Genomic DNA, 13,846 nt, shown 5'->3' with positions numbered 1-13,846 from the left:
AAAATGAGAAGTTTTAATGAAATAATAACAATTTATCTTTTTAGTTGTTTTAATTTGTAATATTTTAATATATAAAAATATCAAAATACAATTAATTTAATTTTTAACACAAACACTTTTGAATTTTTTGAGATGGCAACACGTATCTGACTGAAAAAGAAAATGGCGGCCGTAGTCACGTTGTGAGTTTATGTTAGGAAAACAAAGTTCGATAAAAAGTAAGATACTTTATAAGTCATTTATATCGTAGTACGTATTAATTTAATTTTTATAAATCTGAATTTCAGTTTGTTCGGGTTTAAATGATTAATTTAGGATTAATAAAAACAAACTTTACGTGTCATTAAGTGTGGTGATTTCAATATCTAGCCCTGCATTGACTTTTTGCTGATAAAAGGGGGTCTTCAATTCTGAAGGATGGCAAATTTCACGTTCGGAGTTCACATCTTACCGAATGGAATATATAAAGCATTACAATCTTGAATTTAACACGGTGTTTACCAGTATCAAGTTAGCCCCAAAGTTTTTTCTGGTTAATGTTACCTTAGGTAGCCAAGATGGCGGCTCATCTCTAATTCCAGCAAGGAAACAGTGGGATGCACGTTCTAACCTATTCTAATAAATTACTAATAATTATTAGCAACGAAATTATTAGAATAGGTTAGGTTAGGTTAGAACATGCATCCCACTGTTTCCTTGCTGGAATCGGAGACGAGCCGCCATCTTGGCTACCTAAGCTAACATTAACCTTTTAAAACTTTAAGCGTTTCTTCCCACCTTATTAATTGCATGTTACTGTATGGAAGAATCTCATTTTAACATATTGTTCGGACTGCCGAAAATTATCTGTTGTTCTGAGAATCCGCTATATTGCAAATGATGGATTTCTCGCACACCTGGGAAAATATCCATTACTCGAAAAAATTTTCATTTTTTAACCCCTATATATAAGAAATACCAGTACTTGAAATTATTCAATCTATTGTGAGCTCTATTCTATATCTTACAGAAACATTTATGTTTGTAACGTATGTGTATATTATGCCGTATGTCTGTATGACAAATCTGACAAAAACTACATACTCTAAGCATAAAAAGAGACAAATTATATATTTTTGTTAGCACCTTGCTCGGCTTCATGATTTGTTAAAAAAAACTCTTCCGTCTTGGTTTCTTTCGATGCCACTTTTCTGTCTATTGGATACAACATTGCTTGATATTAGCAATGTCGTGCACTGTACGGTACAGCCTGTTCGTTTATGCTTAAACTCGTCGGGAAGGTCTTTGCGATTTGGAAATATTCCACGGTTCTGCTAAATTTCAGCACTATACTTGGACTGGCGACAGTGTTCACCAGGAGACTCTCCTCAATCGTATCATCCATCTGACTCTCTTTGTACAATTCTTCAATTGTACATATCCTAAATGTAACAAGTGCATCATCGAACTACAAATTTCCAGAAACACCCACATATTAAGTAAACGTTGAAAAAAAACATGAAGTTTACAATAGACTTGGGGTATAAAAAATCTGTTATTTCGAGTAACAGATCCACTAAAACGACGTTAAATTACATTGATTTGGCAGGACCTGGAAAAAATTCATTATTTTGAGAAATCCATTGTTCTTCAATCTGTTAAAATGAGATTCTACTGTATTATGAAAGTCACAAATAAAGTAAAATAAAAGTAACAAATAACATTACAGAGAATTGAAAAAATTGTAGACCTATAAATTCCCATTGTCATCCATCTGTCTTTGCTTAATCTTGAGAACAAAATTAGATAGATGAAATCCAAGTCCAGATATGGAAACCTTAGGGCAGGAGACCCCAATTGACTATATAGGAACATTGGGTTTATACCAGAAGTTACGTTATTTCAATTCAAAAGTTTTTCTGAAAGCAGTTAACAGATGATCGGCATGGCTCTATTGTTAAAGGAATAGTATGATGTACAGGTGCAAGATACTACTAATTCGAGGTGGAGAGCACATATTTTAGTTGAAATAAATTAAAAATGTGATTAATTAAAAATTGCAGCCCAGCATTGTGACGATGTCACAAGTAATTGTTTGTTATTACTAATTTATATTTTCAATACAAAAGGGCAGAGTCATCAGTAAAAAATATCTCCAAAAAAATATTATTTTCACATAAATAGTATTAAACTTCATATTTATAATTTATAATAAAGGTATATTGTACTCCAACATTGCACAGTTTCACATCACAGTAAAAAAAAACACTAATCTAAGATTTAAAATCAAATCATATTGAATTTAACAAGAAACATTTTATGCATAAAAAACTTATTCAATTAATAATAATTATAATAAGAAAAAGAGAAGAAAATTATTATTACTTTTTACTATTTTTGTAATTATTGTTAAAAGCACATCATTCAAAAAACTCAAATTTTATTTCAAAATTAACTAAATTGATTATTGTTTTGGTTATTCTATCCAATTTCAATTTTTTACTAGATTTGTCACAGCAGTTAGACACAGAAGACATCTCTTACTCCATCTGTGTCTAATTGTTGTGATAAATCTAGTAAAAAATTGGATAGAATAAAACAATAAAAGATTCTACTAGATATGAAGCAAACAATAATAACAAATTGATTATCCTGAACTTTACAATTACATACTTTTTGTTAATGATTGTTACATTAAAACAAACGTTTACTTATTACAGCTTGAATGATAACTTAAAGGAACGCTACACTTTCCTTCACTCAGAATAAAAATTCATATCTAAAAGAAATCACAAAACGAACCTTTGATCTGTGCATTCACATATTAGGCCACGCACAAAAATTACACGTACAGATTTCTTTGTTGTGTGTTCATTTTGGCTTTTAACACACTTAAAATAACTATAATTTATTACTGTATTTGAAAATCTCTGAGAATCTAATGTACCATATTCCTGCAGAATATGAAATACATCTTACCATGATCATGCCTAAATGAATTGAAAATAAAAACAAAAACATCGGTCTACTCAACTGTACATCTAACCTGAAATGCTGAACTGATGTCAAGTTTGCATATTGACAGGTAACAGTGAATTATTTCTAATATAAGCCACTTTTTACTAAACAAGTAATTCTGAGATTAAATACTAAAATAATAAACTTGACAGAATTATCACACTTGTTCTGTAAATCGAGGTTCTATTACTGGAAATGAGCTGTGAAGTATATAAACATACTGAAATATCTGACAAAAAAGTGGTATTTCATACAACCATAATATAGAATATAATATTCTTAAAAAGCACATGGTCATAAAGTATCATTATTAAAACATTACAAATTCCATATTTTTAGTTCATTTATTCTTATGTTTTATGTGATAAAGTTAGATGAGAGCAATATTTAACTGTTTTGTCAATTATTAAAATTTAGTTTTAATTTAACAGTGTAAACTAATTTCTTAAAACTCTTAATTTTTTTTTTCAGATAATACATAATGGGGAAAAAGAAGAAAGGAATTCAAAATTTTAATTTTTCCAAGACTATCACAAAAAATAAAAAACCAAATCCATTTGAACTGAAAGTAAACAGAGAAAAGCATGATGTTTTAGGACGTAAAAACCGCAGTCAGATTGGCATACGCGGTGCTTCCAAACGTATGGGTATTCAAAAAAGAAAAAATACTCTTATGAAAGAATATTTATCAAGAAAAAAATGTAACAATTTTTTGGATAGACGGATTAATAATGAAAATAAAGATATGTCATATAAACCATTTAAGAAATTACGTCTAAAAAAATCTTTGTTTAATCTTAATGACGACGAAGAATTGACTCATCTTGGCCAAAATATATCAGAAATGGAAACACTCGACAAATTTATTGATTCTGATGACGACGACGACGATAAACTACAAGACGATTTTGTTAAAGCGGCTCATTTTGGAGGATTTTTGACCGAAAAGAAAAAAGACGAAGAAGTTAAAACACGTAAAGAATTAATTCAAGAGATTATTGCAGAAAGTAAAAGAAAGAAGTACGAAAAACAAACCGAGCGAGAGAACACAATTGAAATAACCGAAAAATTAGATGCCGATTGGAAGAATTTTCAGCATTTAATATCTAAAATAAAGCAAAAAACACCCGAAGAACAAAAAACGTTAAACTCTTACGACTTACTTGTAAACGAATTAAAGTTTGATATTAAAGGAAAAGCTTCCGACCCATTAAAAACGTCAGAACAACTAGAACTTGAAAAGAAAAACAAGTTAAGAAAATTAGAAATGGAACGTTTGTCAAGAATGAAAGGATCTCTTCCAGATGATTTTGATAAATCAAAATATTTTTCTGCCGACAGCATCACTACGCCGTCCTTTAAAAAACAAAAAATAGGAAGTGTGGAAATAACTTCTCCAGTTGAAGTAAATACGGATGACGAAAATGCCGACAATGTTTCCGAAAATGGAAGTACAGATGAATGTGCTAAGAATGTGTCAAAAAATAATATAATCATTCCTTTAACATTGAGTGACTTTCTGGAAACGGTATCTAGGAAAGACGATTTATCTTCTGTTTTAAAAGAAATTGTTTCAAATTTAAAGTACATCAGTAACTTGAATAAATATGAAATGTTTTTTAAAGTTTTATTGGAATATACTTGCGACATTGCAGATAATGGAAATTTGAATCTACTCGATATCTTAATTCCATATTTATACGAATTAGCAGAATTATCACCAGTTGGAATAACAAGACATATTATATCTGTTTTAAAAAGTATTGAAGAGAATTTTCAAGAAGTTTGTGAGAGTAAAAACAATAAATTTGTTAAATTTCCAAAATTTAGTACAATAATAATTTTAAAGCTTTGCCATATATTATATCCAACTTCTGATTTTTGTCATCCGGTTACGACTCCGGCAACAATCCTTTTAATGAGATTTCTAGCAGAATGTCGCATTAAATCGGTCCAAGAAGTCTTATACGGACTCTTTATTTGTAACGTTGCTCTAGAATACGTATCCTTTTCGAAGAGATTTTTACCCGAAGTATTATATTTTCTACTAAAACTGATATTTTCTACTTCTTCTAAAGAGACGTATCCAAATGCATTTAAATTTACAAAATTTGATTTGAATTTATTGCATTCGATTGCCGACGATATACCAAAATTGAAATTACCAGATGTTAGAAAATTTACAAGAGAAGTTGACGATTGTTTGAAAGTGCAAATAATTAATTCCATAGTTGATCTAACTACAAAATTTTTAACGTTATATAGTGAATACCCGTCTGGGTTAGAATTGTTTTCTACAATTAAAAATTCTAAACTGTTACAAGATACCCACTATTATCCAGAATATTTAATTAAAAAAATTGAAAAATTAATAACATTAACTCAATCGACACAAAACAAGCAACTTCTAAAACAAAAGAAACAACCTACAAAATGTTTAAGATTCTTAGAACCCAGAATACAAGAAAAATTTGAAGGAAGAAAACAACATAAAGGTAGTAAAAGTAAATTAGAAAAGGAAAAATTAAGATACCAATATAAGAGGGAACTCAAAGGTGCCGTTAAAGAGATAAGAAATGACAATTACTTTTTAGCAAATCTTAAATTGAAGGAAGAATTGGAAAGAGATGCCGAAAGAAAGCAAAAAGTTAAAGAACTGTATAGAGAATTAGCAATGCAAGAGAGCGATTTTAAAGCAATTAAAAAGAAAAAGAATCGCTAATTGTGTTTAATCTTGTTAATAAATGTTTTATTAAAATATCTTGGAAGTTTCTTTTTAAATAATGCAAGTCATTTGACAAGATTTTTTTAAACTAACCTTTAAAAATAATAGTATCATAGAAGAAATTATGCACATAATGTTTTACAAGTTACATTTCACACAAAATTTCAGCAATTTTTAATACAGTTGATTATTGATAACTGTTTTTTTTTTTAATGTAAATAACTTAAACCAATCAACCTTACAACTAAATATTTAAACCTAATGAGCAAACAATTCCTGATCATGTGACAAATTATAAATGGTCCTTATTACTCATTTTGACAAAAAGTAAAATATTTTTAATATAAATGCTTATACACACACACAGTAGGCCCCCCTATAACACGGAACGTATCTACCGTGTTATAGGGGGGGTCTAGTGTATATGGTTTTAATAAATGATGTGTTTTACAACAATCGCTACTCGATCCTTCAGAGTTGTAGGGTCTAACCCAGGGTTGTCCGACCTTTTTTCCTAATGGGCCAAATTAGAAATTTAGCTATATTCAGCGGGCCACAAAGATACTTTATATAAATACATGCTTTTAAAAAGTTCAAAATGTGAGTATAAAATTTTAATAAATATACAGTAGAGTCCCGCTAGTCCGAACTAATTGGGACCTAGCCCTGTTCGGATTAGCCGAATAATTGAAATAATGCAGAAGCAAGCAGTAAAACAGGTCTGGGTTATATAGATCAATACCATCAATGACTTTTGTTTCTGTTTTTGTGTATAAGTACAGTATAGATCTGTTGTTTTAATAGGCCATGTCAAACACTGATTTATTAATTTTGTACAGTATTACAGTAGAGCATCGATTATCCGACCCCCGATTAACCGACCGCGTTCTAGTCGGCAAATTCAAATGTCCGCTAGTGACGTGGCGCTACAATATTTGGTTATGTCTTGGCTACTTTAATATTATTTTTGTTAAATTTTTGCATGTTTTAGCTGGCAGCACTGGCTCGACCATGAGAGGGAGGCCAGTATTTAAACCAGGCCTAATACACTATACTAATAATGTATTTTTTCATACTTTTCGGTTATCCGACCAACCCCAGTCCCCAATTAAGTCGGATAATCGATGCTCTAGTGTAATACAGTACTACAATAAAATACAATTTTTTTTTATTGTGGAATTTAAATCTTTGTGCCATTAATATTATTTTCATTCAACTGGAAAATACAAAAAAACATATATTTTGCGAGCTAAAATTTCTCTCCATCGACAAACATGTTCGGACTAGCGGGACTCTACTGTATATTAATGCAAAAATACTGTATTATTGACAATTAAAAAAAAGTTATATTTACACAAAATAAAAATAAATTCAATGCGATTTTTGACATTGCCTTTTTCTTTCAGCAGTTTTGATGTTTTTAATGCAAGAAAAGAATTGTTCACAGCAGTTACCACATTTTCTGCATCCGAGAAGAATAAAAGCAAGATAAGAACGAAGTTTTTGTTGCGAAATGTTTCCAGAGTCATTTTAAAACTAAAAGATAAAATAGAATTCATTAAAAATTGCGAAAAACAATTAATGTGTGACTTCATGTTCTGAAGGATTTTCTACTTCCCTTCGATTACGAGAACATTTAGAGAAAGTACTGTACCCGTACATGGATCTGCCTGTGAAATTGAGAAGCTGGAATTCAAAAATATGAAGGGTAAGTAAATTCTGAAAATTTTAAAAATGCTGTATTTAATTAATATATCTTAAAATAATTGTTTTCACGAATATTAACAGCTCATTCAGTAGTAAATAAAAATATTATGTACTGTATTTGAAAGATTTCTACGAATGGAAAGCCACAGAGGAGTCGAGAACCAACTAAAGTTAACTGCGTCGTACTGTCTAAAAAATCATGGAATTTATAAATTCTACTCGTGGGGCTCTGGCACATGGGATCATGGCTACACTTAATTCAGAAACGTACAGTACCTACAAAAGGAAAACATTCAATAACAGATTGTGTATATAAAAATGTTGCAAATGTATAATTTTGAATAAATCTTCTTCATAAAGAAAACATCTTTCTTATGAACAGCATTTTTTTTCCTTAGCTAACTAGATAACTTTTTCTTAGCTAATTTTCATTGCAAAAAGTTCAGTACAGTAAGTCCTCTACTTACGAACTTAATCCGTTCGTGGCGGTCGTTCGCAAGTCAAAAAGTTCGCAACTCGAAAAGACGATGTTTGGCTCAAAATCTCAAATACAGCGTTGTTTTTACAATTATGTAATGTTTAGGCTACTTGAATAATGTCGAATTAAGATTGTTAAAGGAAAGTATAAATTCAAATCAATCACATGTACAGTACATTATTTATTAAAATTACTCATTTAAAACAACTACAAATGTACATACGTATGTACTGTAAATGTTTTAACGTAAAACTTCAAAAATAAACTTGACTATACATAAAAAATAACCAACTGCACTTTAACCCGCCATCTGTCGGCTTTGTTCGTAACTTCAAAAGTTCGTAAGTCGAATGTTCGTAAGTAGAGGACTGCCTGTAATATTTTACTGACGATGACGATTTGCTGACGGATTTAAACTACCAATTCAAAAGATTTTACTCAAATTACGCAAGATACACCTAACTCTTGGTATTCGCCAGGGTTAGGTTTTTTAAAAATCTCGTGAAAACCAAACAAGGATGCCATGGAGAAAATTGAGTTTGGTTTTGTGGAACATTTGAAAGATAAACGTTAATTGTAAAATAAAATATTGCAAATTTTCTAATATAAAACGTTTAAATTATTTCTAAAAATCAATGAATAATTTTATTAAATAATACAAAAGAAAACAAAAATTTCGAGTAAGAGATTGAAAATTCAGCAGAAAAATCTTGAGATTAAAAGAATTTAAACGAGCCTGTTAGTCTGGAAATAAGGAGTTGAACCCTGGAGAGTGGAGGTCACGTGATTTGCCCATAACATAAGTAGAAATGCCGAATTTGCTGTACGACGAATGGGTCAGTCGTGTCGATAATTTCGGTAAGGCATCGCGTGCGCTTAAATTAAAAGTGTAAGAGAAGTAGTGAGGGAGGGAGCGAGCGAGCGGGCCAGTGGCGCAACGCGTCTGAATACGAATCAGAAGATTCCAGGTTCGAATCCTGGCTGGCTCGTCTCTCTAATATTTTCTTGTTTTCCGGCGATTGTTTTAAACGTCGCATATTTTTTTTCTTTTTTCGGCGACGGAATTAACACGAGGCGCTGGAAAAATCGAACATGTCCCCCGAAAATGTCGTGGTTGACTAAAGAATCAGAAACCGTAACGCGTAATTATCTAATCACGTCATATTTTTATTTGCAAATTTGTAAAAAACAAAATTCATACAGAAGGTTTCAACACAATCTAAATGAGAAGAAAAATTAAATGAAGGAAGTTACGCTTAGGTACCCACCCTACAGATGTGGTGTAGACAGATGAAAAGGACCATAGAAAAGACCAAAGAATTATTCCCAAGGGTGTCTTGTATTAGTACTGTATAGTTACTGACTTAGATATAACTTATCTATATATATAATCGAGACGAGTTGATAATAATAATAATAATAAAATAATAATAATAAGCTCTCCCGTGGTCACCACCTGGTCGTGGTGGGAGAGCCCAGTAATTTTACTGATCCATAGGGCAATGCAGGCTGGAGCATAAGCTCCTGGTAGGGACACCCATGCCAGTAAGGTCTATGGGGAGAAATGAAGCTAAGAGTGACCACGCCCACATTCTGTGGAGATATTCATCATGGTAATAACTAGATCAAAGTGTGATACCGGCTCGGACGTCGCCCGGGTTAACAAGGTCCGCGTTCGTGGGTTAGGCAGAGGCTCACGTTCGAAAAATAGGTCACAGTCTCCCTTGGTTACCGGTGGCGAAAGCAGCACCGGCCCAAGCATGGCTACTGCAATGCCCTCAACAGATGTGAGGAACCAACCCAGCCTTGGTGTTTCTGTGGCAATGCATCCACAGACCACAAAGGCTGGAAAACCACGCCAACGGATGAAATGGACAGTAGAAATGAACGAGTTTATCATCCGTACTTATTACACCATCACAAAACTCGAAACAAACATGACAGCATACAGACAACAACTACACCATAGATTCACACAACAGTATCCTCATCTCACTGTCACCGAACAAAGGGTTGTTGATCAAAAAAGAACAATTATACACAACAACCTTATTCCACAAACAACACTTGAACTTATCAAACAACAGGTTGCTGATCAAATACATCAACAGACAGAAACATCTAACATTAATGAAGATCATGTAACCTGTCAGGATAATCCAGCAACAAGCATTGATAATAACACACATATAACAATTACCACTAATGATACTACAGACATTTCCTCATCCATCACTGATAACATAGACATGGATTTAGTTAATATGCTCTCACTTATATTTCAGGAAACACTCACTAAATATACAGGTACAGATCCCACACAACGACCACGAATACCAAAAATCAACACGTCAAAGGAAGTAGGAAAAACACTAAATTATGTAAACACTCACTTACTACCACACTACATTCATTCAATTTCTACACTCGCAGACATTCATACATTAGTTTATGCTGGAGCAGTCACAGTAGTGACACACCATGGACTGAAAGTACAATCACAGACAAATACACAGAAAACACAATTCTATCACAAGCCTGCTTGGCAGAGAAGAATAGAAACACAAATAAATGACATTAGACAGCAATTAGGCAGGCTAACACAATACACTAAAAACAACATAACACCCAAATTAAGGAAACAGCTCAAAAACATTTTCAAGAAAATAAAAACACACACAAAACACGAACATCACAACACACGCATTACAGAATACATTGATACACTAAAACAAAAACTTGCTGCCAAAGCACGTAGACTCAAACGATACAAAACATGTACACTACGAAAACAACAAAATAAATTATTTACAAACAATGAAAAACTCTTTTACAGACAAATTAATAACAAAGCAAACACTGATACACAGCACAGTGGCACACCAACAGAAGAAGAACTCACAACATATTGGTCTTCTCTTTGGTCCAGTGCTGTCACGCACAATGCTGATGCAGGCTGGATCGAGGAGGAGAACAGAAACTTGCACAACATACCAACTATGCCCTGTGTTGAAATAAACATACATGATTTCCAATACACTGTTAACAAAACACACAACTGGAAGACACCTGGTGTAGACAACATTCACAATTTCTGGTACAAAAAGTTTACATCACTGCACCAGAAACTAGCTAAACATCTAACACACATCATCATCAATCCAGAAGACATGCCAAATTTTCTTACTCAGGGCATCACCTACATGAAACCTAAAAACAACAATACCACAGACCCCACACAATACAGACCAATTACATGTCTTCCAACACTCTACAAATTATTGACATCCTGTATTGCAAACAAAATATACAAACATGTTGAAGAACACGACATTCTAACAGAACAACAAAAAGGTTGTCGTAGAAACCACAGGGGATGCAAAGAACAGTTACTCATAGATTCAGTCATTCTACGGCAAGCACACAGACAACACAGAAACATACACATGGCATATATAGACTACAGAAAAGCATTCGACAGTGTTCCACACAGTTGGCTGCTACATATTCTACACATGTACAAAATACATCCATCACTCATTGCATTCTTTCAAAACACTATGCAGCACTGGAGAACAACACTACATCTCAGGGTTAGTAACACTTCCATACAAACAAACCAAATTTTTATTAGGCGAGGAATTTTTCAAGGAGATTCCTTGAGTCTCTCTGGTTCTGCTTAGCCCTGAACCCATTATCCAACATGTTAAACAACACGCAATATGGTTACAATATCAGACACGAAAAAACAACACAGTTTACACTGTCACATCTCATGTACATGGATGACATAAAACTTTATGCATCCACACAAAAACAACTTCATCAACTCCTACAAATCACACATTCATACACCAAGGACATACAAATGGAATTTGGCCTAGATAAATGCAAAACACTTCACATAGAAAAAGGAATCCTGAAGAAAGAAGATTTTGCACTTGGAAATGGAGACGTTATTGAATCCATGAAAGAGGGCGAGTTCTACAAGTATTTAGGATTCCAACAGGCCAAACTAACAGAACATACACAAATAAAGCAAAGATTAATTAAAGAATACCAAAGTAGGTTAAATGCTATTCTCAGAACACAATTAAATGCAAAACACACAGTTAAAGCAATAAACACATATGTCATCCCAGTACTCACATATTCTTTTGGAGTTATACATTGGACTCACACTGATCTTGAGCAACTCCAAAGGAAAACAAGAACAACACTTACTAAGCATAAACAACATCATCCTAAATCCGCCACAGAAAGATTAACCCTTCCACGTAAAGATGGCGGACGTGGCCTGATTGACATAGTTAACCTTCACTACAAACAAATACAGTCACTGCGAGAGTTTTTCTACAAAAAACAAGAAACATCACAATTACATAAAGCAGTAACTCTAGCAGACTCGAATAACACACCATTAAACTTACACTCACATCATATGGACACAACACAACATATAAAAAGCATAGACACCATTAAGCAATCGTGGGCTCGAAAGGCACTCCATGGCAGGCATCCTTACGATCTGGCCCAGGATTTTGTTGACAAAACTGCGTCAAACAGCTGGTTAGCTCGGGGATGCCTCTTTGGGGAGACGGAAGGATTCATGATTGCCATACAGGATCAGGTCATAAATACTAAAAACTACAGAAAACACATACTCAAAGATGCAACACTCACAAATGACACATGCAGAAAATGTCACATCATGCCAGAAACTATACAACACATCACCTCTGGTTGCAAGCTCTTGGCACAGACAGATTATTTACACAGACATAACCAAGTAGCAAATATAATACACCAAGAGCTTGCAAAGAAACACAAATTAGCAGACATCCACGAACCATACTACAAATACATTCCACAGACAGTATTGGAAAACAACACGCACAAAATGTACTACGACAGAGCCATAATCACAGATAAAACAATTTACCACAACAGACCAGACATCACACTCATTGACAAACACAATAAAATCACATACATTATAGACATATCCATTCCAAACACTCACAATATACAAAACGCATGCACTGAAAAAATTAGCAAGTACACAGAACTCGCCCAGGAAATAAGGCATCTGTGGAGGATGGATAGGGTGCTTATTGTACCTGTTGTTCTCTCTTCTACAGGTGTCATACCACACACACTACACAAAAGCCTGGGCACATTAGAATTGAATAGAAACACATACATCACTCTACAGAAGGCCACTATATTGAATACATGTCATATTGTGAGAAAATTCCTGAATACAGACACACACACTGATACACTTCTTTAATTTCTGTTTTGGTTACTATGCCTTGACTTTGGTCCGGCATAGTACTTAGCCACCGGTGTTAACCGAGTATATCCAACTTAACCCAACATAATAATAATAATAATAATCATCGCAGAGCCCAAACGGTTAGAAGTTGAAAGTTGAAATTTGGTACACAGTTAGGGTACGTCACGAGAACGCACACTAAGAAGGGATTTTTCGAAATTCCTCCCCACGGGGGAGAGGGACAGGATTAAGTCTTAACACTTCCATCAACAATGGAAGTGTTAAGTAACAATGGAAGTGTGAAGCAACAATGGAAGTATGAAGTAATAATGGAAGTGTCAACAATGGAAGTGTTACGTAACAATGGAAATGTTAAGAGCCCAAACGGTTAAGAGTAGAAAGTTGAAATTTGGTACATAGTTACGGTACGTCACAAAAACGCACACTAAGAAGGGATTTTTCGAAATTTCTCCCCACGGGGAGATGGACAGGATTAAGGCTTAACACTTCCATCAACAATGGAAGTGTTAAGTATCAATAGAAGTGTTAAGTAACAATGGAGAACAAGAGAAGGCGACGTGCAAGATTTACGGGCGCTGGAGGAAAAAAAAAAAAAAAGTAATATGTTAGAACATATTCGATTTTCAAACTTAAACAGATT

General features: G+C 33.3%; 1 protein-coding gene and 2 long non-coding RNA genes across 3 annotated transcripts in view; 2 read left to right on the top strand and 1 right to left on the bottom strand.

The window, feature by feature from the left end:
- The window catches only part of LOC136984470 (uncharacterized), a 103,891-nt gene that overhangs the window by 26,941 nt on the left and 63,104 nt on the right, over window positions 1–13,846 (bottom strand). The gene's annotated exons all lie outside the window — the stretch shown is intronic.
- l(3)07882 (Nucleolar protein 14 homolog l(3)07882) lies at window positions 161–5,757 on the top strand. Its single transcript, XM_067281435.1, has 2 exons — window positions 161–218; window positions 3,469–5,757. Exon 2 carries the CDS (start codon window positions 3,479–3,481, stop codon window positions 5,717–5,719), a length of 2,241 nt encoding a protein of 746 aa, XP_067137536.1. The 5' UTR covers window positions 161–218; window positions 3,469–3,478; the 3' UTR covers window positions 5,720–5,757.
- Window positions 7,325–7,793, top strand: LOC136984460 (uncharacterized). Its single transcript, XR_010882189.1, has 2 exons — window positions 7,325–7,430; window positions 7,555–7,793. It is a non-coding gene; the product is annotated as an uncharacterized lncRNA (long non-coding RNA).

This window comes from Centruroides vittatus, unplaced genomic scaffold (genome assembly GCF_030686945.1).
Source record: "Centruroides vittatus isolate TY-2023 unplaced genomic scaffold, ASM3068694v2 contig_920, whole genome shotgun sequence".
Classification (NCBI taxonomy): domain Eukaryota; kingdom Metazoa; phylum Arthropoda; class Arachnida; order Scorpiones; family Buthidae; genus Centruroides; species Centruroides vittatus.
This window is presented reverse-complemented; position numbering and strand designations above follow the sequence as displayed.